The sequence below is a fragment of the Durotheca rogersii genome, assembly GCF_024521655.1.
Source record: "Durotheca rogersii strain YMJ 92031201 chromosome Unknown GGS23scaffold_5, whole genome shotgun sequence".
In the NCBI taxonomy this organism is placed as follows: domain Eukaryota; kingdom Fungi; phylum Ascomycota; class Sordariomycetes; order Xylariales; family Xylariaceae; genus Durotheca; species Durotheca rogersii.
In genome coordinates this window covers 81,325-102,934 of record NW_026251236.1, presented here as the reverse complement: position 1 = coordinate 102,934, position 21,610 = coordinate 81,325, and the positions used below count along the sequence as shown (strand labels likewise).

Below are 21,610 nucleotides of genomic sequence, written 5' to 3'. Positions count from 1 at the left end.
TATTATTAATATAATTTCTTTTAATATAATCTAAATTACATATTTATAATAATTATTCGTTTATATAAATTTTTAGTTTTAAAGTAAAAGTCTTTAAATTAAGTATTAAATATTTATATTTTACATAGTATGTAAGTATATAAAAGCTGGTTTGATTTTTATATAATATTAAGATAGTAATATATAGTTAATGATAGGAGTTTTTATTATTTTTTAATAAAATAAAAGTAGCTTTGTTGGTAGGTACGTACGTATGGTAAGGTAAAGTAAACAACAGTAAGAAACAATAGGGGTGAGACGATGTGTATTATGATGTTTGAGGAGGAAAGGGTCTCTTCCTCAAGAGGGACCCATGGGGATCCCATCTACTAATGTTTATAGGTACAAGGATACAACGGATAAGACCTTCCATTGTCATACAACCATCAAGCTTAAAGTATATATAGCCTAGGGCTATATGACAGATTATAAATTATAAAATAATTTAATATTGCAATTATCCCCTAGTCTCTATAAACAACCTAAGCTATAGCTGTATATCTATATATCTAGGTAGTTTATTAAAAGTGAGCCTTATCAGAAAGCTCTCGTTGCTGCCGTATATCCCGAATAACTTCGTCAAGACATCCTATACTAGCTGCCACGAACCCAAGGTACGTAGGGGACGGAGCGAGGACACGAGAGGTAAACTCCGGGTGTGCTTGGACGCCAACAAAGAAGGGATGGTCCTTTAGTTCAACCACTTCCATGCGTCTACCTGTTTCATCCTTACCAATGAAGTTAAGCCCAGACTGTTCCAGTTCTTTGATGAAGTCAGGGTTAACCTCATAACGATGTCGATGTCTCTCCTCCATGATGGTGTTATCCCCATACAAGGCGCGAAGTTTACTCCACTCGCTCCCAGGCTGGAAATGGGTTGCCTTCGTACCAAGTCTCATTGTAGCCCCCATGATCTCCTTGGAGCCTTCCGGCATGAAGATGATGACTTGGTGCTCCGCATGCTGGTCGAACTCTTCCGATGTTGCGTCCACGTAGCCGCAGAGGTTCCTTGCGGCTTCAATAACAGCAACCTGCATACCCAGACAGATGCCCAAGTAGGGGACTTTGCACTCACGAGCCCACTTGGCTGCTTTCACCATCCCCGGCACCCCTCGACTACCGAACCCACCAGGGCAGATACCAGCACAGAGAGTTAGCAACCAGCATGTTGACGGCGCATGATATCACACTCTAGCTGCCATTCCGGCTCACTAGCCTCCCCCAGGAGCGCAGATATGGCCAGGTGGGGATAAAAGGGGTCAGATAGGACTTACAACCAGATGCAATGGTAAGCTGTGACCAGGCTCTATGATATGTCGTAGGGTCGCTCTGCAGTGTTGCATCTTCAAGATGCTCTGCGTCGATCCATATCAAGTTCAGTTTACGATTACATCGCATGGCTGAATGCTCTAGTGCCTTGATTACGGATAGGTAACCTGCGAGGACCCCCAGGGTTCTGGTTACTCATCATTACTCTAGAATTGTCAAAGGAGACGCCGGGCGCCCTCCAGGAGCAGGAAACGGGCCGGTACGACGTGGGGGCACTTACTATCGGGGAGTGCGATATACTTTCCAACCAAAGCAATGTTCACCGGGTCCAGGTAGGGTTTTGACACGACCGTCTTCTTCCACAGTTCCCACAGGTTTGAGCCTTTGCGGACTAAGGGCTCCGAGAGCGGCAATTGATCCAGCATTAGCGCCTCACGGAGCCGGTCAAGGAGGCCCTGCTCCTCGAGGAGGAGAGGTACTTGATAAATCGTCTCTATATCTCGGACTGTGACAACTTGCTCAAACTCGACCTGGCAACTTCGGGCAATCTTCTGCGTTGTGACCGTGTTGAGCGGACGTTCGCAGCGACATGCAATCTGCGAGATTCTTTCTTAGTTCATCATCATCCAATGTTAGTTCTCTGATTTACGAACCAAATCTGGTATCAAGCCAGCGCTCCGCATCTGCTTGATAGCGTGTTGCGTGGGCTTGGTCTTCTCCTCCCCGTGGATGATAGGCACATAGGAGACATGGATGTTGACCATGTTCCCCTTGCCAACCTTGTACCGGAAATAGGTCAATGCCTCAACAAATGGCATGCTTTCAATATCGCCAACTGTGCCGCCCTAGTCCATAGTTAGTATGTAATTCTACCAGCTAAGGTTCCAATGGATAGCCGGCTGGCACGTACTAATTCAACTAGACGGCAGCATATTAGCAATGAGGACTAGGTGGTGAGGACTAGGTGGACCGTTATGGACAACGCACTGATGCAGACATCGGGCTCCTCTCCGCTATCATCGACGGGTATCTTGGCCACTCGTTGAATCCAGTCTTGGATGGCATCCGTAATGTGAGGAACGACCTGGACGGTGCGTCCTATATAGTCCCCTCTCCGTTCCCGTTCGATGACAGCCCTTTTTTTTTTTGGAGAATTGATGTGTTAGCCACTAGACAGCCCAAGGGAAAGGGGGGGTGGGATGACAGACTTGTATATCCTCCCAGTTGTTATATTATTCTCATTCGTGAGGTTGAGGTTGAGGTAACGCTCATAGTTCCCGAGATCTAGATCCGACTCGCCCCCATCCTAACATTCATCAGGCACAGTCGCGAAGCTGAAGCTGGATAGTAGTTGGACAGGCTACCTTGAGTACAAAACATTCGCCATGCCTGTCGGATGAAAGGATGTTAGTGCCATGGCCTCGATGCCCGCTCCGGCATCTCACCTACTCGAGTGGCCCCAGAGTACCGGCATCAACATTCAGATATGGGTCGATCTTAATTGCCTAAGGCCGAGACAGTCAGTCCAGGAGTAGAACAACCTAATGCCGCCTCATATAAACACCGAGTGACTCATACCGTAACTTTAAGTCCGGTGGTCTTCAGGAGCAGGCCGGCAGAAGAGGCTTAGGGGCGTTAGCGACGCAGCGTATGGTAGGCTTCTTGCAATACATCGCCGTACCTATGATGCCTAACATCCGCGAGAACATTAGTGTCTAATTAGGGAAAATAGTCGGGCGAAAAGAGGGCGGGTAGTAACATGGAAAACAGTACCCTTTCCAATGCCGCTTATAACGCCTCCGCTAACCAGCACGTACTTCATCGCGACGACGAGGAGTAGGAGCTGGGGTAAATATAGATCGAGGGGCAACGCGGACCTGGACTATTGATTTAGGAATCGACGCGAAACTGCCCCCTTGGCATGTGGGGGTTTTCCCCCTCGGGTCTTGAGCTCTCGAACTGTAGAGAAGGGCGGTTGTGTCGTCGTCTGTAGAAGAGTTGGTATCGTGTATGAAACTTGCAAAGAAGCAGAGACTTTTATAGGCTCCGACCGAGAACGGGACAGCCAAAGGGGAGGAGGTTTATTAACAAGAACACAATTTGACAGCAATAAAAGCTCCATTACAAACAATTCACAGTACGCTATTAAAGAAAAAGTTTCCCTAATGCCCCGCGATTGAATGTCCGATAACAACGCGATAAGCGATAAGAAATCCCCCATATACCTACCTCGATTGTTAGATCAGGTGGGGCAACATGACAGATGTAACAGGTAGGGTACTAGGTAATAGGTACTTACCTTGTATGTGAGTAGACACTACTTACATAGTAGGTACCTGCAGGGACCTTATTCTGTGTTCAAATCCCATTTTCAGGTACACGCTTACCGCCTCAACTTCATGTACCGGATACCTAATACACGTGCATCGTTAATCAAGGGGCAATGTATTAGGTAACATAGGAGGGGCTCGAAGGAAATTGAATGTAGGTGGGTACCTAGGTACCTAATTTGGAAGGGTTTTGTCAGTTTCCACCAATCCTCCTGACAGATAGCGAAGACTCCAATGTTGGGAGACATAATTGTCTCCCCCAAAAGTGCCATTACCCAACTGACCTAGAGATAACCATCTCAACACCAGTGCATGGTTATGAAGTAACGCAGCCAGACCCTCTCGTATCAGAGATGGCATCCACAACGAGTCACTCCGGGGACTTAGCTACCCAGGTCCTCCAAGCCCTCGACCGGTCCTCTCCTCTACTCTCCGCCGAAGCCTTTCCAGTCTCCAGCTTTATCGAGCTGAAAGCTGCCCTGGATCGATTGGCTTCGCGTGAAATGGCCACTTACGATACCCTGGAGCGGGAAGAGGTCGTACTGGAACCCGAGGGCGAGCAGATAGCTGCAAATGGCAGCCACGAAGCGCGAGTGTTCGATACACTGCGCTCCGCTGTCGATGGGCTTACCGTACAGGATCTGGAGAAGGCCATCGGCGATAAGAATGTTGTCAAGATTGGCCAGGGTAAGGCCTTCAAGGAGAAGTGGATTTCCAAGACCAAGGGTGCGTAGGCAGTCCGCTTCTGTCCTTGGGGCTACGAGTTACGAGTTACGGGGCTAATCAAGCAACCTTTACCTAGACGGAAAATTCAAGGCGGCAGTAGGTGTCGATGCTCTTATCCAAGTGTGCGTCAGCGAGTTGTATGCTGGTTTGCTAACTTCCGTCTTCTCTGTCTTCGCTCCCCCTGTTCTAGGTCGACTCGATACAAGATGTCACCAGGGAGCAGATGCAAACGATAAAATCCACACGGACATACCCCGATGCGAAACTCCTCGCCGATCTGAAAAAACGTAAGCTTATCAGGTTGCAAAAGATCATCGGGTTCAGGATTCACAAAGGCGCCAAATTTGCGCTCAGGATCCCCGAGGAGGCCACGGACTTGACAGCCGATATGATCACGTCAGGCTCTTGGAAGACGGCCACTTTCAAACCCTACAACTTCAAGGCTTCGGGGGCAGACCAACGTTCGGGCGCATTGCACCCGCTCAGTAAAGTCCGCGCGGAGTTCAGACAGATCTTCTTTGAGATGGGATTCGAAGAGATGCCCACCGACAAGTAAGAGCCTCTCCCTGCCCTCTCTCATAAACGGCAGCTGGTTGTAGTTAACATGGGCCTCTCCAGGTTCGTTGAGTCTGGGTTCTGGAACTTTGACGCCCTTTTCGTGCCGCAGCAGCACCCCGCGCGTGACCTACAAGATACTGTACGCTACTTTCACAATATTCTCACCCAGGCTTAAATACTACATGTTTTCCGACATGCCGGGACCTCTGTAGTCCTACACCACCCAGCCTGCCCTGAACGAAGTTCCACACACGGCTACCATCTACTCCTTAAAATCGGCTCCTAACGTCTATTATTTCTAAACAGTTCTACATTTCCGACCCGAAGGTCGCCGATATGCCGCGTGCAAGTTCACCTGAGGACAGCAAGGATTACGACGCCTACTGGGGGAATGTGAAGGCAGTCCACCAGGTGGGTATTTTACCGATTATCCTTCCCCTGCAGGCTTAGGATATCCATGTCAGACAGAATACCCACCTATGTCTGAACATGTTGTTGATGCTATTTGCGTTCGTAAACAAGCCCTAACTTGGCCTCTCCTAGGATGGTAAATACGGCTCGATAGGCTACCGGTACCCCTGGTCCGGTGACGAGTCGTTGCGGCTTGTGCTGCGTACGCATACGACGGCCATTAGCGCGAACATGCTTCACGGGCTTGCGGCTAAGAAGGGCTCCGATGGTCGCCCGCCAGCGGCACGCTACTTCTCCATCGATAGGGTGTTCCGTAATGAGAGTGTTGATGCGACCCACCTTGCAGAATTTCACCAGGTCGAGGGCGTCATCGCCGATACAAACCTAACTCTGGGTGGTCTCATGGAAGTGAGTTCTCCAGCGCACTTGGCCCGCTATGGATGAACAGTTGGCTCACATGGCGTAGTTCATGGATATATTCTTCGGCAAGATGGGGTTGAAGAACCTGAAGTATAAGCCGGCATATAACCCCTGTGAGTACCAATCCCGTTCGACTCCTCAACTTCCCAAAATCCTAATCTAGGTTTCCGACAGATACTGAGCCCAGCATGGAGATATTTTCGTATCGTACGTAGTCCCGGCCCTCCCTAGTGGAATCTCCCATCCCCCCTCGCCCCCGCAAGCACTCTCAAGATGAATTGCCCTCTTCGGGGGGGGGCTGACATATCTTGCCAGACGAGGGCTTAGGAAAACTCATCGAGATCGGGAATAGTGGCATGTTTAGGGCCGAGGTGCTAGAGTCGATGGGGTTCCCGTAAGTATCTCTGTCTTGAGATGTCTGGCAACTGCTGTCAGGAATCCGTAAACTGAAACTTGGTCTTCTAACGTGTGAATTAGGAAGGAGATGCGCGTCTACGGCTGGGGGCTCTCACTGGAACGGCCAACCATGATCAAATACGGCATTTCGAATATTCGGGAGTTGTTAGGCCATAAAGTAGACCTGAACTTTGTACAGAACAGCCCAGCCGTGAGGCTAGATAAAGATTGATAGAAAATGAGACTGAATGTAGCTCAATAGTATTAAAATACGTCGAAGCACTCCGCGCTTCTCTACGTTTTCGTGTCGAAAATCTAGGACCTCTCCGAAGGTTAGGGGAAAAGGGGTAAGTAGAAATCGACGCTTGATTGAACTGCGAAGAGAGATTAATTAGTAATCGACTCTTAATTAAACGGGGAGAAACTGACCTTAATTAAACGGAGAGAAACTGGCCTCGATTAATCCGTATATGAATAGAATTAAAATAGTATTAAACATGTTAGTAGGTACTTAAATAGTAATATATGGATGCCGTTGCGTATACTGCAGTTTTATTAAATACATTCCTTTTAAGCGGGTCCTACGAACTTTTAACTAATTAAAACGCGTATATAAACTTTTAACTAATAAAAATAAAGTATCTTTTAAATAATTACGTATTTATAAAGGTATTTAACTTTATAATTAATTAATATAATAGAGATTTTAACGTATTATAACTATCCTTTAGATAGAATAATGTAAACATATTTACAGTATTTTATTTTAGGTAGTTTATATTATGAAGTTTAAGTTGAGTATGAGAACGATACTATTTTAAGAATATGTAATACCTAGGTAATGGTATCTAATTTTTTAAAATTTGAGCTACCCCGCGTGTGCGATTTTGTCAACTACCCCTCCGTAGGGTCCTTGACTTCGTCTTGATCAAAAAATGGCGAACAGTAGCAGCGAGTCTAGTGCGTATCACCCCATAACCGCGCATTGCTCCGTCAACGGTGAACTAACCACCGCTGCCCGGAATACATAGTCAATCTCGACAGCCTGAGCGCTCCGCAGCTGAGCCAGGTAAAGAAGCAGCTCGACGAGGAATTGGAGCACCTCACGTCCTCGTTCGCCCAGCTGCACGCCGCTCAGTCCCGTTTTCGGGAATGCCTGCGCTGCCTTCAAGACAAGAATAAGTCGGCCGTCCTCCGGGGTACGTCCGCGCCCTCTCTCGAGTCGGCACGTAGTCTAACCAGCTCCGTAATCGACAACAAAATAGAGAATAGCTCAATCCTGGTGCCGCTCACCAACTCGCTCTACGTGCCCGGCACCCTCTCGAGTGCATTCCATGTGATCGTTGATATCGGTACCGGATTCTATGTTGAGAAGGTAATAATTGCCGGTAGACGACCATGCACCCCGCGCCAGAGCTGACGTGGGTCGGTAGGAGCTGAAGTCGGCAGCGGATTTCTACGAAAGCAAGGTGGGGGAGCTTGGAGGAAATATTAGGGATCTAGAGGCCATCGTGCAGGGCAAGACGAACAACGTTCGTGTCATCGAGGAAGGTACCTATGTTGTCTATGCTGTCTATCGACCATCGTATCTTTCGTACGAGCCATGACTGACGTGACGGCCTGTTTAGTTCTAAGACAGAAGATGGCTATCACGGCCCATCAAACACCACCGCCATAGACTGCGCGACGGAAGCTTTCGGTTTCTCATACTTAGGCAATTCCCGGCTCGTGTCCCCTAAAGAAGGGATCAAGAGTATCACGAACATCCATCACCACATGCAAGAAATTTGCAACTCTATCAACACCCTGGGGTCTTGTGGTTTGTCCGCCGTCCTCAAGTAGGAACTGGAGTTCCTCGCCCCAGATGTTCCCGGCGGCTTGGTCATCTAAGTCCCAATCTTGACCATAAATAGAGACACCGAGATCAATAATAGGTGGCGCCCGGCCGACCATCGCGGCGATGTCACTCCATCGATGATTAACTGCAATTTCAACGATGTATGTTGTAGCCTTCCACCGGAACCGGTAGACGGTTTTCATAATAGCATCCTTGAGTTTTCCCGCTATTGGGTTGCGGCGATCAAGAGCCACGAGTGGGTAGACGTCGAAATCATGGGCTCGACCGAGGTCTTCCATGTGGACCTTGGCGGACCGCAGGTACTGAACAATGTCCTGGGAGATTTTCGCGTGCTTCTCCTCTCTGATGGCCCGTAATGCCCAGTCGAGCTCCCTGATGCCATGGTTATATCCTGTCCACGCCTGTGGTGTTGGGAATTTGACTGTGAAACTTACTTTCCTACGCTTAAATTGGTAATTTCAAGCTCGGCGGCGTTGGGATCTGTTTCCGAGGCCGCTACGCGGTACATCTGACAGGTACCATGCCTTCTCGCGCGAGCTGTGGTTATGATCGATACATCGAACTTGAAGTTTTGCGAGTGTACCTCAAATAAGTAGTCGGGTAGGACGTCTGTCGGTGACGAGGCCTGGTTGCTAGTTGGCTGGAAGGGACTGTTTGAGCCATTCCTGACGAAGTCCAATACCCTCTCGGCAGTCGTTTCGTCTCCTATCCTACACAACAGTCAGCCGTGCTTGGTTTATCTCCTTACCTTCGGGTGTGCCTAGGTGCTTACCAAGTCTTTAACCGGCCAGAAACACGAGGATTCTTCATCATGGCGTGGAAGTCGCCATACTGGTAGACCTCCTTACCTCGCGGGTATGCCTCCAGGAAATAATGGCCTAGGTGAATTCGCAATGTTAGCAGCAGAGGAAATCTGCCGGCCTTCTTCAGTCCTCTATAAACGCTGTTGGTGAGGCTCGAGACGTATTCTTGGAAGCCTGGTTGGGATCCCGGATTCGCGGCATCTCCCCGTGGCTGGAGCCTCGGGCGCACACTAGAAGGGAGCAAGCCGACATTCAGGAAGACCCGAGCATCATTCTTGAGACCGGCGGGCGGCTCCTGGAAAATCCTTGATGCGCCGCTAGCTTCATCGGAAATCAAATCATCGGCTGAATCTCGTGCCGCCTGTACGAGCTCCGCGATGCTCTTCTCGGTAGAGGCGATGATGCGTAGATACGGGCCTTCGGAGCTGTGGCAAAGTTCAAGGGCACAATCGTTACGTGCCCGGGACAGTTCCTTATAGATGGCCTCGATTATATCTGAAGCCGAGTCTTGAGTATGTACGATGATAAAGTTGGCCTGAGCAAGGGGAGGAGCGGGGAGACGACGAGAGAAGCGTATTAGCCAACGGATTCCTGGCGTCCCTGGTGGTAAGAGGGCATACCTGGGCCTTTTTGGCGGTCGTGGGGTGACTACGCATCTTGACTGCGGTGGTATCGCGCACAGTGATGCCTCTTGACTGGTCTGGGGGGGGGAGAGGAGTGGGCAGAGCAGCTGGTTTCGCACGGCTCGACCCGACTTGATACGACTTCTGGGTTAGCTGGGCATCGGAGACGTCATCGTGGGTTGTCGGCGCGACGGATAGTTCACCGACATCGCCCATAGTTCTGCCGGAGCTGGCTTTGCCTGGTGATTCCTGTGAGGCTGATAGATGATCGGCACCAGGGCTCAAGACAGGGCAGGCTTGAAGTGCAGCTTCCTCGTGGTCAGAGCTTCCGAGGAGGTCACCTAGGGGCGTGATACAGCCTGGCTGGCCACTGCTGGACGGCGATGTGTCACTAAGCATGGTGAGAGCCGTGTATGAGCTTTGTCAGGGGCAGCATCAGGAGCATTGATAGGGGATAACGATAGGGGATAGATGTCAAGGGGGGGAGGTAGAACATACATGTCAATTAGAAGCCCCATGCTAGCTTGCTTCTGCGGGTTTCCTACGAGATTTCTGCCGGCAGAGAGCACGCACTCCCGACCTGTATCAGGCAGGAGACGAATCGAAGTTAGCTATGAGGGCAACAGGTGTAGATAGGTATGTGAGGGTGTGGGTGAGTTGTCTGCGTAGTCTGTCCTCGAGCTCGGGAGCTGGGAGGGCGGTTCGAAAGTGCTTAATTATGCTAGTTGGCCCTATGCATTCCAAGGCAACCCGCGATTTCCTAGAGATCAGAGGGGAGGAGGCACCTGCCCACAGGAATGCAGAGAGATGGGCAGGCAGGTACAGATGTACCTGGGTTTAGGCAGGTGTAGGTGTACATAGTTTTAGCTGGGAGGCAAGTAAGTACCTGAGGTATACCTACATCTCCTAGAGGCAAGTACTTGACGCTGCTGATATGGAGAAATCGGGTCGTAGATGCCATGTCATTGGCGTCTCGAAGTTGTGCCTGCCTTTCGAGGCCCCGGCTCCCTCCTGCCCACCTAGACGCCGCACACGTGCCCACGCACACCGTATTGTATGTGGTTAGATTAAGTTGCCGTTTAGTGCTTCCTTGCGTGTGTCTTGGGAGCACACACCACGTGACTGGAGTTCGACCTCATGGTGTCAATAGGTGTAAAGGTCGAGTACTTGAAGTGAGTCACAGATGCATCTCGATAATGGCTATGGACATAGCTTAGAAACTATCGCAGTATGGCGTCCACAACCCGAAGCAACGTCATAGAGGCCCATCGAGAGCTTTAACGCTATAAGCACACATTAAACAGGAGATGATTCATGCCCACGGGAGCCGACTGATCAGTTGTGAATTATACCTACTTGAAAACTCATTGGGGCTGACATGCTGATGTACACACGCACACCAAATCTACCCGCAAAGTCCATACCCAGATCTCATCACGTAACTCCACACAAACTTCGTCTGAACAGGCCATCACTGATGGGTCATGAGACCACCCGGCTCAACATCTTTTCTCAGTGGCTATGGAGACCTCTTTGATATAGCATCTGTAGTCAGCAACTTCTCACACATAGGCAGTCGGCGGCTCATACCGTGCAGCAATATCCCTTCGATAGAATATGTCCTTAAATCGAATGCTTTCTACACCCCTATATGCCAAAGACACTGCTTCCTCGAGGCTGGGTCCGTAAGCGGCGACGGAGAAAACACGCCCACCGGCCGTTTTGAGCTCGCCATTGGTGTTTCTCTCAGTCCCTGCATGAAAGACCTGGACGCCTAGAAATACAAGACTTAGAAATAGAGCACCGTCATGAAAGATGAAGAGAGAATAAACCTTCAGGGTATGGCCCTAACTCTATAGTATCTCCTTTGGAATAAGATTCTGGATAGCCACCTGCTGCGACGACGACATTGCAGGCGTAACCGGGGAGAAGCAGAATAGGCACTGTGGCCAGTTTGCCCATGGCACAGGCAAATAAGATAGCGGCAAGGTCGCATTCTGGTGCCAGAAGCATCATCATCGTCTGAGTCTCGGGATCGCCGAATCTAGCGTTATACTTTAGGACCTTTGGTCCCGTTTTTGTCAACATGATGCCGGTGAAAAGCATCCCTGTAAACGGCCGGCCTAATTACTTTGGGAAGTCCGCTTGTCCCTCCATTTCCTGGCACAACGTAGACGTGTTCGACCAATGGACTCTGGGTTAATTTCCAAGCTAGACTATGTTCGCGACCCCCCTTTCCGACGAGGAGGATCTTGAGGCTGGTGTCGTCCATGGCGGATTGGAAAGAAATTTGAGAGATAAGCTATCGTTGCTCAACAGCAGCTACAGAAAGGGAATAGATAAGAGGATGCGACCGATTAGCGAAGTTGCGCTGCAACCCTTTTCGGCCCCGATACATTGCGATTTTATCAAGTGGATCCTAATATACCCATCTGGAGGTTCGTTGGATCCGGTGGGTATTACATAAGTATTCACTACAGTACATGCAAAGCTTGCTTCGGCATTAGCTACCCCGGTATTCCGACCGTCATGAATAGCCGGGGTGGAGTACCTTACAAGAATGGTCTCGTTAAGGGGTGGGGTGTTCCGGCCTCGGCGATGGCATTACAAGACTCGTCTAATAGGTATCCGATGTAATGCTATGATTCCCCGCGTACGAAACTCCCTTCCAGACGGCAATATATCATATACCGATAGCCCCTAGAGTGTGAATGCTGCTCGTACCTGGCCCAGAGGGTGACAATTCGATTCGCGGTCAGATTCTATAGTCTTGGATCTTTGCTGTTCTGGTTTCTCGTCAGGGCAGACTTCTTCTCCGTCTTAGCTGTTCACCGGTGGCGCCAGTCCGACCATCCCGCCGCAGCCTACACTGTTAAAAATGGCCACCACGACACTGAAGATCGCTGTTATACCCGGCGACGGTATTGGCACGGAAGTGATGCCGTACGGTGTTCGGTGTCTCAAAGCCGCTGCCAAAGTATTTAATATCACGTTAACCTTCGAGACGTTCAATTTTGCTAGTTGTCCCTTTTACGAGGAGCATGGAGACATGCTTCCGCCAGACTGGAAGGAAACACTTGTCGGTTTCGACGCCATATATTTTGGGGCGGTTGGCATGCCGGATCTCGTCCCCGACGACGTGTCTCTGTGGGGAAGCCTGTTGAAGTTTAGGCGTGAATTTGATCAGTATATCAATCTGCGTCCATGCCGGCTCCTAGCTGGAGTCAACTGCCCGCGTGCGTATCCCACCTGGTATCACCCGTTTCTATCTCCGCCCCCGTCTTCAATATGAAGTCTATATCTGCTAACTCTGGGGGTACTTCGTAAAGTGAGTGGCCGGAAGCCTGGAGATATCGACTTCTGGATTGTCCGTGAGAATACCGAGGGTGAATACAGTAGTATTGGGGGGAAGATATTTGAGGGTACCGATCGCGAAACGGTTATCCAGGAGACTGTCATGACCAGGACCGGTGTCGATAGGGTCCTCCGCTACGCCTTCGATCTAGCGCAGAGCCGACCGCGAAAACGGCTCACTAGCGCGACGAAGAGCAACGGAATCAGCATCACGATGCCTTATTGGGACTCCCGGGTCCGTGAAATGGCGCGTGGGTATCCAGATGTACATGTAGAGAAGTTCCATATCGACATACTTACCGCCCATTTCGTCCAGAAACCGGACATATTCGACGTAGTCGTCGGCAGTAACTTGTTCGGGGATATCTTATCCGACCTTGGCCCCGCCTGCACTGGCACTATCGGAATTGCTCCTTCGGCCAACATCAATCCAGATCGTCGGTTCCCAAGCCTCTTCGAGCCAGTCCACGGCAGCGCACCCGACATTGCTGGCAAGGGCATCGCGAACCCGGTTGGCATGATCTGGGCTGGCCAGATGTTGCTTCAACATTTCGGATATGACGCCGCAGCCACGGCGATGCTCGAGGCAATCGAACGCGTCCTGGCACGAAAGGACCCTTTTATTATCACAGCTGACATGGGCGGTAAAGGGACAACTAAGAGTCTAGGGGAGGCTATCGAGGCTGAGATCCTCTCGGGTAAAAGGGGGTAACCCCCTCAGCTATGCATGTCGGCCGTCGTTCGACCGGGAGAGCGACGGGCCTCTGATCACGGTGGTTCAGCGGAGCTTTGGCCGGTTCGCCTATTGATCCGTTTCAACTCCCTCTCTTTCCGTCTACCTCTATACATCTAGTCGGTTCACTGGTGTCTCTCCATCATAGCCCATGCCAACATACTACCTGACTCCCCGGCTAACAAACTCGAGATTCTACATTCGATGCACATACGCGCCAACTTGTGTTAGATTACGGGTACATAAACTGACTCCTACCACATTTTGTGGTTAAGTTTGGTAAGGGCCTCGCATATCAGTTAATATTCTAAGCTGTGCGCTTGAGAAGAAGGCAGCATCACGGGCTCTCTGTGTATAGGTGGCTACTCCCGTTGTCATATTCCTCCAAGAAAATCTCTTCTCTATTACACTACTACACCCAACTCTCCTGCTTTACGTCACCGTTCACATGGAGTTCCCTTCGAACGATGTGATAGGTATTCAAGCAATACTAGAATTCAGTAGAGTTAGACATTTAACCAATTGTATAATATCAATTTATAACTGTTTATTTATATATGCTACCCAAAATATGTGTTCAATAGGGCCCCTATCACCCCATTTGCTTCCTCCAGCCTATATATGCCTGCATATAGGGATCTTAAGGCCGTGCTGCGTGTTCTACAGGCGCTACATACATCTTCGTGGCATTATACCGTATATCCTTGGCCCCCATATTGAAACAGCTGTGTTACCACTGATCAATTGCAAGCCGCGGAGGGGAAACATGGACCCTGTTAAACAATTTGTTGGGGCAGGCCCTTCCCATCAACTGGAGCGCACTCTCGGGCACACCCATGGCGTCTTCTCCGAGCCGTATGTCGCTGCCAGAGGGCGATATCACGAGGGCTAGCTACCTATTTCATCGGTATCTGGGGTCTTGGTAACCAAGATAAAGGATGTGGGAGTTGGGGTGACGAAGTCACATCTCTATCGATTAAAGCTGGTGTGCACCTAGGCATAGTGCCGGGAAGAGATTCGTTGCTCTAGGAGAGCGAATGGAGGCGAGGGGACGGAGAGAAATATAAAGAGAGCCTAAGCAGACAATGCCGTGTCCTCTCACTCAGGAGAAACTTGAATTTGAGCCCCTCCTAACCCCTTATCTCCGCTCGAAAGGGAGGGTTGAGCCCACAGCTAGTATAACGGGCGTCATGGGTGTTCGATCAATGGCTTGTCTCTGTATATGTATAGCGTAAGGGGATCAAAACTGGTCCCAAGTGCTTTTTCATGGGTATATGGGCACAATACCCACGCTGATATTCCGTCTCGATGTACACTTCAATTATATATACACCTATATGGCTTGTACCCATAGATACCTTAGGTGCTCTGGGTAGGTATCTGCTCGCCCCTTGTTCGTGTGGTAAGTTGATTAGCGTAAGGTGCGTGGTGGACAGACCGTATATTTGTTACATTTACATGTAGCTGGACCTTCGCCTAGGAGGCAAAGGGATGGCTACCTAATAAGACGCTACGCTCTACTTGGACACCCTCGGAGCTATGTACTCATCTATCGTATACACATCTTTTGAGGCCACTGTATCGAGATCGAGACCGCATATCGTGTAGATATTGCTCCTCTGTTTGCAGGTGGGCACGGTAGGACTGAGAATGTGTATGTACACGGGAAGTAAAACCTAGTATACCTTTGGCTAGAGACATAGCTCCATGTAAAACGCCTGGGTGAGAACGTCTCCTGATATATAATCTTGGAGTTCGGATGTCGACTGTTGACGTGTCTCAAGTAACTTGAACTCTTATAAACATCTGGTGAGTCTTCGTTATCCATGCTAACCCCCCAATGTCTTACGCGGGTATACAAACACATATGCTCCCTCCCTCTCCCACGCCACCTCTTTACCACACACATTTATATATAGACATCCGCGGACGGACGGGGAAAGGAAAAGGAGTAACGATACTACCGTTCGGGATAGTCAGAAAACCCGGCAGTTGGACCGTCCCGGTTTAGCAAGTACGAAAACTTATCGGGGTGTCCTAATAGAGCGGTTGGGATGTCACTGTTGTTCTCTATTCTTTCATATTCTTGCCCCTCCCGATCCCAGAGGTCCTTCCCGCCCCTCACGCGATCCGCAATACGGTCCCGATCACGGTAAGCCTCCTGGTTGAGCCAGATATGGGAGAAGGACGCCAGCTTAGTCAGGACCTCACTGACCGTAGAGAAACATGTAGAACAATGCCACCCGGCATTCCACAGTTCGCCCTTTTCCAACCCGATCAAGGGCTGGATGCCGCCGTCCGAGTTGCGCAGATTCACGGGCAGGATCGTCCTCCAGCCTTGGTAGTACGTCGCCTGAGGATGGGGCCACTGAGGACCCTTGTGCATATACTGAAAGCTATAGTAATAGAAATGGCTCCGAAGCGTAAGTCGACGCGGGAAGCTGCAGGATTTAAGCACGACAAGCGTCTCCGGGCGAACGATCTCATCCACGTCAGCGACGATGATGACATCGCCATGTATGGGTGCCTGTGCCCCCCTCAAAGCTGGGAACACTTGCTTGTATGTCGCGTCCCTCTGAAGATCCTCCCACGCCCAGGAGGGGTTGGGCCTGTCCGAGTGGAACCCTTCGGGGATCTGGAGCTCGTGATAGATGACCTTGTCGCGGTACGGGGCAAAGCGGGCCATGTTGTCCTTGATGACTAGGGGCTTATCGTGGTTGGTGAAGGTCTTCTTGGACTCGACAATGATGAAGTAGTCGACATGATGGTAAGTGGTATTGAGACGAATTTCCAACCAGTCCAATTCGGTGTTGACCATGATAAGATCATAAACCTTCCGCTGGGCGGGCTGAGCGTAGGGAGGCCAACCGTGCTGTCGGCATAAATCCAGCACGTGGGCGGCATTTGACAGATCAATCTGTTGCGGGTTGAATCGCGACACGTGATGAACGGACCGGTTGGCCCAATTGGCGTTCAGCCAGAGCAACAGGAGACAGGCGAAAACGATCGCGAGGGCGAGGCGAGTTGCTAGCCTCCGCCTATCGGGACGGAAGGGAGCGGTCATTCTACCGATGCCATAGAGACGCAACATCCGGCAGAAGAACCGTAGGTAAAGAGTTAAGCGCCGGACCGAGTCCGTCCTGGGGCTTTCGATCCCTTCTCCGCCGTTCTCCCGGAGATGGCTATTGAGACGAGTAAGGCGTGTGCGAGCGCGTGCTTTATATAGGTTGGCGTTACTGAAGTATTGCCGTCGGTAACGTGGATAGGCAGCGTGAGCGAGAGAGCCACGCCAACCGCCAGGCTTCTCCTGGCCTCGCCTGGGCCAAGGACTCCTGGCCCGAATCTCCATGGCGCCAACTTCCAAGACCTTCTCGTCGGCTGGGCGCCTGACCCAACCTTGCCGATTTGAGCAATGTAAAAATTGCAAGCTTGGCAATGAAGACACCTTCCCAAGCCTGGGGTTATCTACCTATACATGGCCTTTCAATACAAAAGATGGCGGATTCATCAGGCCTCACGCTTTAAGCGCCATACAGGGAGGGGGGTCTATCGACACTATGTCCGCAATCGTTTCTATGGCTGGATATGATGTCTGCATGGACATTAGAGTAAATCAAACACCAGCCTAACATTATTACCATCTACCAACGTAGTCACTACTTGTGCGTAATGTCACTATTAAAAAAAAAGGTAGGTAATTTGCGGACGACATCCCGCCTTTGGATGGGGGCCAACGCTATGATGGACCAGGCAAAACAGCTTGTGTTTGGTTATTGAACCTCCCCAAATGCAACCCCACCTCCTTCACAATTGCCTCGTGGTGCACCTCAGGTTCTGCCTCCATCCCCAACACACACGTTGTAAATTGGATGCGACCCTAAACCGCAGCCCGCAAACGAACAGCTGTGTCCTAAGTAGGTTGGAGGAATTCGTATTCCTGTCACAGTGACCCGCCATCGACAGGACCCCAAGAATGGTTGGCTGCCTTCTGGCTGTCACGGTGTAGCTGAAGGAACCTTGTATTGGTATGGGATTGACGGGGGCACCGGCGAGAGACGTGGCAAGTTCGTCACACTGCTTCCGCGTCACAGGTGGATGTGACGCAAAGAACTCATTAATAGTACCTATCCTCCAGGGAATAGAGGACGGGCTCCATGGGCGAGATATAAGACTTCCTAGCATGCGTAATATACAAGATTGATGGACGAGTATGTGATGTGGAATTGGACGAATGTGTCTACCCATCCAAGTTGTCCGATCGGATGACTTGGGTGATTTCCTACCCTTCCATCCTTTGTTATCTTGGCTAGAAATCCTCTTTATCTTTCCACCACGTAGATTGTTCTAGTCTCTCGGTGGCTAAGGTACATACGTATCAAGTCGAATCAACGAACAGCCATAAGCATCCGGCCCAGCCATTTCGAAAATCCAGGTGAGATTCGGTGGACCTAGCTACCTTTGCTCGATCAACCACAGCCATGGACCCGAAAAACAGCATGAACCTGGCCATTATCCCGCCTCAGTTCCTCCAAATTCCTTTAGCCTCGTCGAGTACCTCACCTGCAGAGAACCCAGGCTCCGGCCCGGGAATTTCTCTGTGTGCAGTCCGGGGGTCTCTCGCCAGCAGAGACCATCTTTCTTCAGTTTGGCGAGATGCTGATCCTCCCTAGGTGTGAGCTTTAACCCCCTCGCTAGGCACCCTCGCCTAGTTGCCTTAACTTTCTTTGACGCGGCGAGAACATGCTCGGGATTACCGGCCTTTCCATGGCGTTTCGTACACGAGTCCCACTCAAACTGCGGGGAGAAAACCGCCTTGCTGCCTTGAGTGACGCGCTTCAGAGTCGCATTTTGGAGCGGCCACTCTTCGTACTTCGCACGAGGGCCTGCGCCCCCGTCTGTATCCGACGGGTCATCCGAAGTGAGGTATCCAGCGGTAGACTTAGCCTGTACTGACGTTTTGGCGACTCGGGAAGAGGGCGATGGGTTGCCTGGCCAAGAGCGTCTTGAATCGATCGACGTAAGACGGGGAGTCCGTGATACTTTGCGACGCTTGTATGACCGCAAAGGCGTCTCCGTCTCACTCTCGCTACTCTAGAGATGCTATGAGGGGGTGGCGTGGGCATCTTGTATCGCTTGAGCGGTCGCTGCGGTGCTGTCCTGTGCTGGATCGTAATCCTCTTCGTTCTCGTCCTCCTCCTCTGCAAGAACTGGCCAGGTCTAGTTTATCCTCACTGCTGTCGCTGACATCTTCGAGCGGCCCCGCGGCCTCATTTTCGCCTTCGCCCTTGCCGTGGTAGGGAGCATCAGCGCATTTTGGATTGGCTATCGCGTCGGTATCGGTGGCGTACGGCGTCTCCTCCTCGTTCTCGGTCGCCTGCTCTTCGGGGTTTCGAGTATCTAAGCAAGCTGGAGTGGCCGATGGAGGATCTGGTGCTGCATCAAGGCTGGATGGTGATGTGACTGGTCGTGTCTCGGAGCCCTCTGCGGAGGAGGCTTGTTCGAATACTTCGGCAATCGGATGCGTTGCAACGGGCTCGCGAGGGGCGCCAAGCGCTGGACTCTCTAGAAATAAATGTCAGCAGTTGGCGTACTTATCAAGTTGTCGTGGGAATTGACCTAGTGGTGGCAGGCGGTCGTGGGTGGGCAATTTGGTGGGGTTGCGACGAAGGCAGTGTGGGCGATTGGGCCAATCAGACGATGCCGCCGAAAGGGGGCACGAGCAGCGACTTCGCTTTTACTATAAGTATTTTATACCTCATGAAAGCGTTCGTTATTATTACCTTGTTTGAAGGTCATATCTATACCGTGTTAGTATCATAGACATACTGTCGATAGACACCTACCTTCTGCTATCGTACGTAGGTGCTTATCTCTCTTAAGTTATATCTCCGCAGCGAAATCGGATTCGGGGATATGTCTTTTAGCAAGCAAGTTGGAAGTTGGTAGGCCACAGTTATACGGCGGTATCCCATGGGCCATGGGTCGTTTAAGGAGCCCGTTGTTCAGGGCACTTTTTACCAAAGCCGCCCAAGTAAACGACAGGTCTGCGTGGCGACGTTGTCGGGCAGTGCAAAAATCGGCCACCCCGCCACTGCTACCAACACGCTTCTCCACGTACAATATCCGTGCAAGTCGCTCTGATAACTCGTCTCCTGCCTCGCGCCCTATGCAACACTCCGACAGTGCCTCGGCCGGCAGCTGGCTGGGCCACCAAGGCGCCGCCGCCTTCGATTTCAGGAGTAGGGCAGTTCCTAACCCCCCCCCTTCCTCCCATTATTGAACTGCCAAGGTCTGACTGCCGAGTCCTGTAGGCGATACGATGACCACACCAACTAGTGCCATGCTGCTTGCGATCCAGAAGACCACGTTGCTGGATGATGTCTTCGAAGAGGACCCGACCACTATAGACCTAGAGGCCCACGTCGCCTCGCTTACGGGCAAGGAAGCTGGTCTGTTTGTGCTTTCTGGCACCATGGGCAACCAGATCGCACTGCGTTCTTTGCTCAGGCAGCCGCCATATGGTGTGTTATGCGACCACCGCTCGCACATTGTCAAATATGAGGCTGGAGGGTAAAGAGCCGACCTCATCTCGCCATGTCTCGCCATGTCTCATCTGAAGCTAACTGCACGCCCACGGCTCATAGCGTATCGTCATTAACCGGCGCAATGGTCTCCACAGTGGCACCCAAAAACGCCACCTACCTGACCTTAGAAGATATCCAGTCCAAAGCCGTCCTGGGTGATGAAGTCCACTCCTGCCCCACGTGTGTCATAAGCCTCGAGAATTCGCTGAATGGCTTGATCATACCGCTGGCCGAGGTGAAAAGGATTTCCGAATTCGCGCGAGAGCATGGGATTATGATGCACTGCGATGGTGCTAGACTGTGGGAGGTTGTCGCTGCCGGCGCCGGATCCCTACGAGACTTCTGCCAATACTTCGACACCGTCTCCCTATGCTTTTCTAAGGGCCTGGGCGCACCGATTGGGAGCATCCTCGTAGGCAGCAAGTCTCTCATCAAACATGCGAGGTGGGTGCGTAAGTCGATCGGAGGCGGTCTGCGCCAATCTGGCGTCGTCACTGCTGCTGCCAGAGTTGCAGTCGACGTGACGTTTGGAAAGGGGCCGGACGGCGAAGGCGGGCTCCTCAGAGACACCCACGCCACGGCAAAGCGTGTCGAGAAGCTGGTACGTAACCTTGAGATTTTGCCCTCGGCTGGTACGACCACTGGTTGGCGGAGTAAGACTCGCCGGTCTCGATAGGTGGCGCCCAATTACCTATTCCACGGCCTGTTCGTTAATAGAGAATGCTGACTCTAGGTGTCGTAGTGGACTGGTCTAGGTGGTAGGATGGAGTGCCCCGTCCAGACGAACATGTGCTGGCTAGATTTGAAGTCCATGAACTGCTCCGTTTCTAGATTTGTTGAGTTGGGTAACCAGGTAGGCCTTAAGTTGATGGGCAACCGTCTTATAACGCATTATCAAATTGGCGAGGAGGCTATCCAGAGACTGAGCGGAATCTTTGAGACGATCTCTCGGGAGAAAGAGGGTCCCGAATACAAAACAGATAGTCAGACGCACCAGTATGGGCCTTACGGGGTGTAGTGGCGGGAAGACAGCGCAAACCGAGCGGGTGAGCCGGAGTTCTGAGCCCTAGCTAGGTTCTGCTTCCAAAGAGGTAGTTGCTATATCGGCAAGATATCGTCGAGGAAAGGAATCCAACTTCTCGACGATGTCTTCCAAACCCAGCAGTGACCAGCCTTATTGGACCTCCTTCGCGGTTGTACGGCTAGCAAGTCGTTGACCGCGCCCGCCTATCCCTCCGGCCCCCGACCCGGTGTTGTGACGCATATATGTGACAAATCTACCTAGTCCGGACGACGTACCAACACAAATGTCATTGAACTGACTGGCGCGCACTCTCCCTCGTCGCAGATTTAGAAATAGACATATAGCTGTTCTTCTCAGGCCAAGGCTCCATGGGCGAGGCGTCATAATCAACCCAAGAACTAAACCCTCGCTCCCCACCCCAGTCCTGTTTCAATATCACGTAACCCTTGACTCGGAGGCGTCCGTCTCTCCTGCCGGCCGGT

The 21,610-nt window shown here is 51.1% G+C and overlaps 8 protein-coding genes across 8 annotated transcripts; 4 read left to right on the top strand and 4 right to left on the bottom strand.

Moving 5' to 3' along the window:
- Positions 1-424: 424 nt before the first annotated feature.
- On the bottom strand, positions 425-3,495 carry GGS23DRAFT_557059 (CTP synthase). The gene is made up of 12 exons (XM_051515686.1): positions 3,082-3,495; positions 2,990-2,998; positions 2,887-2,933; positions 2,758-2,813; positions 2,673-2,697; positions 2,517-2,614; positions 2,296-2,444; positions 2,219-2,226; positions 1,962-2,153; positions 1,589-1,904; positions 1,314-1,475; positions 425-1,180 (listed from the first exon to the last, which is right to left on the bottom strand). Exons 1-12 carry the CDS (start codon positions 3,128-3,130, stop codon positions 561-563), a joined length of 1,731 nt encoding a protein of 576 aa, XP_051373687.1. The 5' UTR covers positions 3,131-3,495; the 3' UTR covers positions 425-560.
- Positions 3,496-3,787: 292 nt separating this feature from the next.
- Positions 3,788-6,504, top strand: GGS23DRAFT_557052 (tRNA synthetases class II core domain (F)-domain-containing protein). The gene is made up of 10 exons (XM_051515685.1): positions 3,788-4,364; positions 4,441-4,460; positions 4,555-4,916; positions 4,983-5,061; positions 5,229-5,333; positions 5,466-5,741; positions 5,800-5,866; positions 5,928-5,960; positions 6,069-6,147; positions 6,231-6,504. The coding sequence occupies exons 1-10, from the start codon at positions 3,992-3,994 to the stop codon at positions 6,379-6,381; spliced, it is 1,545 nt and encodes a 514-aa protein (XP_051373686.1). The 5' UTR covers positions 3,788-3,991; the 3' UTR covers positions 6,382-6,504.
- A 580-nt stretch (positions 6,505-7,084) lies between these two features.
- On the top strand, positions 7,085-7,827 carry GGS23DRAFT_594537 (Prefoldin alpha subunit; the record flags this gene model as incomplete). The annotated part of the gene is made up of 5 exons (XM_051518183.1): positions 7,085-7,109; positions 7,181-7,348; positions 7,415-7,524; positions 7,583-7,700; positions 7,778-7,827. The coding sequence occupies 5 exons, from the start codon at positions 7,085-7,087 to the stop codon at positions 7,825-7,827; spliced, it is 471 nt and encodes a 156-aa protein (XP_051373685.1).
- A 32-nt stretch (positions 7,828-7,859) lies between these two features.
- Positions 7,860-9,832, bottom strand: GGS23DRAFT_594536 (uncharacterized protein; the record flags this gene model as incomplete). Its single annotated transcript, XM_051518182.1, has 4 exons — positions 7,860-8,379; positions 8,442-8,717; positions 8,780-9,345; positions 9,431-9,832. 4 exons carry the CDS (start codon positions 9,830-9,832, stop codon positions 7,860-7,862), a joined length of 1,764 nt encoding a protein of 587 aa, XP_051373684.1.
- Positions 9,833-10,797: 965 nt separating this feature from the next.
- On the bottom strand, positions 10,798-11,827 carry GGS23DRAFT_402281 (rudiment single hybrid motif-containing protein). The gene is made up of 4 exons (XM_051513593.1): positions 11,565-11,827; positions 11,266-11,477; positions 11,024-11,207; positions 10,798-10,964 (listed from the first exon to the last, which is right to left on the bottom strand). The coding sequence occupies exons 1-4, from the start codon at positions 11,588-11,590 to the stop codon at positions 10,946-10,948; spliced, it is 441 nt and encodes a 146-aa protein (XP_051373683.1). The 5' UTR covers positions 11,591-11,827; the 3' UTR covers positions 10,798-10,945.
- Positions 11,828-11,996: 169 nt separating this feature from the next.
- On the top strand, positions 11,997-13,734 carry GGS23DRAFT_402129 (tartrate dehydrogenase). Its single transcript, XM_051513592.1, has 2 exons — positions 11,997-12,669; positions 12,763-13,734. Exons 1-2 carry the CDS (start codon positions 12,312-12,314, stop codon positions 13,497-13,499), a joined length of 1,095 nt encoding a protein of 364 aa, XP_051373682.1. The 5' UTR covers positions 11,997-12,311; the 3' UTR covers positions 13,500-13,734.
- A 1,746-nt stretch (positions 13,735-15,480) lies between these two features.
- GGS23DRAFT_594534 (glycosyltransferase family 17 protein) lies at positions 15,481-16,584 on the bottom strand (the record flags this gene model as incomplete). Its single annotated transcript, XM_051518181.1, has 1 exon — positions 15,481-16,584. One exon carries the CDS (start codon positions 16,582-16,584, stop codon positions 15,481-15,483), a length of 1,104 nt encoding a protein of 367 aa, XP_051373681.1.
- Positions 16,585-19,497: 2,913 nt separating this feature from the next.
- On the top strand, positions 19,498-21,122 carry GGS23DRAFT_603670 (pyridoxal phosphate-dependent transferase; the record flags this gene model as incomplete). Its single annotated transcript, XM_051519497.1, has 4 exons — positions 19,498-19,759; positions 19,832-20,090; positions 20,165-20,705; positions 20,847-21,122. The coding sequence occupies 4 exons, from the start codon at positions 19,498-19,500 to the stop codon at positions 21,120-21,122; spliced, it is 1,338 nt and encodes a 445-aa protein (XP_051373680.1).
- Between the last annotated feature and the right edge of the window lie 488 nt (positions 21,123-21,610).

What these genes read in the sequence shown, in the direction of transcription:
- GGS23DRAFT_557059 (XM_051515686.1), bottom strand. Translation starts at nt 3,130, where the DNA reads ATGAAGTACGTGCTGGTTAGCGGAGGCGTTATAAGCGGCATTGGAAAG. An exon ending in GTATATCGCACTCCCCGATA is followed by an intron (nt 1,476 to 1,588) that starts GTAAGTGCCCCC and finishes GGGTCCTCGCAG; the next exon opens with GTTACCTATCCGTAATCAAG. An exon ending in GCTTACCATTGCATCTGGTT is followed by an intron (nt 1,181 to 1,313) that starts GTAAGTCCTATC and finishes CTCTCTGTGCTG; the next exon opens with GTATCTGCCCTGGTGGGTTC.
- GGS23DRAFT_557052 (XM_051515685.1), top strand. Translation starts at nt 3,992, where the DNA reads ATGGCATCCACAACGAGTCACTCCGGGGACTTAGCTACCCAGGTCCTC. An exon ending in CGCGTGACCTACAAGATACT is followed by an intron (nt 5,062 to 5,228) that starts GTACGCTACTTT and finishes ATTTCTAAACAG; the next exon opens with TTCTACATTTCCGACCCGAA. An exon ending in CATGGAGATATTTTCGTATC is followed by an intron (nt 5,961 to 6,068) that starts GTACGTAGTCCC and finishes ATATCTTGCCAG; the next exon opens with ACGAGGGCTTAGGAAAACTC.
- GGS23DRAFT_402281 (XM_051513593.1), bottom strand. Translation starts at nt 11,590, where the DNA reads ATGGAGGGACAAGCGGACTTCCCAAA. An exon ending in GGACAAGCGGACTTCCCAAA is followed by an intron (nt 11,478 to 11,564) that starts GTAATTAGGCCG and finishes GTATAACGCTAG; the next exon opens with ATTCGGCGATCCCGAGACTC. An exon ending in GTTAGGGCCATACCCTGAAG is followed by an intron (nt 11,208 to 11,265) that starts GTTTATTCTCTC and finishes TTGTATTTCTAG; the next exon opens with GCGTCCAGGTCTTTCATGCA.
- GGS23DRAFT_402129 (XM_051513592.1), top strand. Translation starts at nt 12,312, where the DNA reads ATGGCCACCACGACACTGAAGATCGCTGTTATACCCGGCGACGGTATT. An exon ending in AGCTGGAGTCAACTGCCCGC is followed by an intron (nt 12,670 to 12,762) that starts GTGCGTATCCCA and finishes TACTTCGTAAAG; the next exon opens with TGAGTGGCCGGAAGCCTGGA.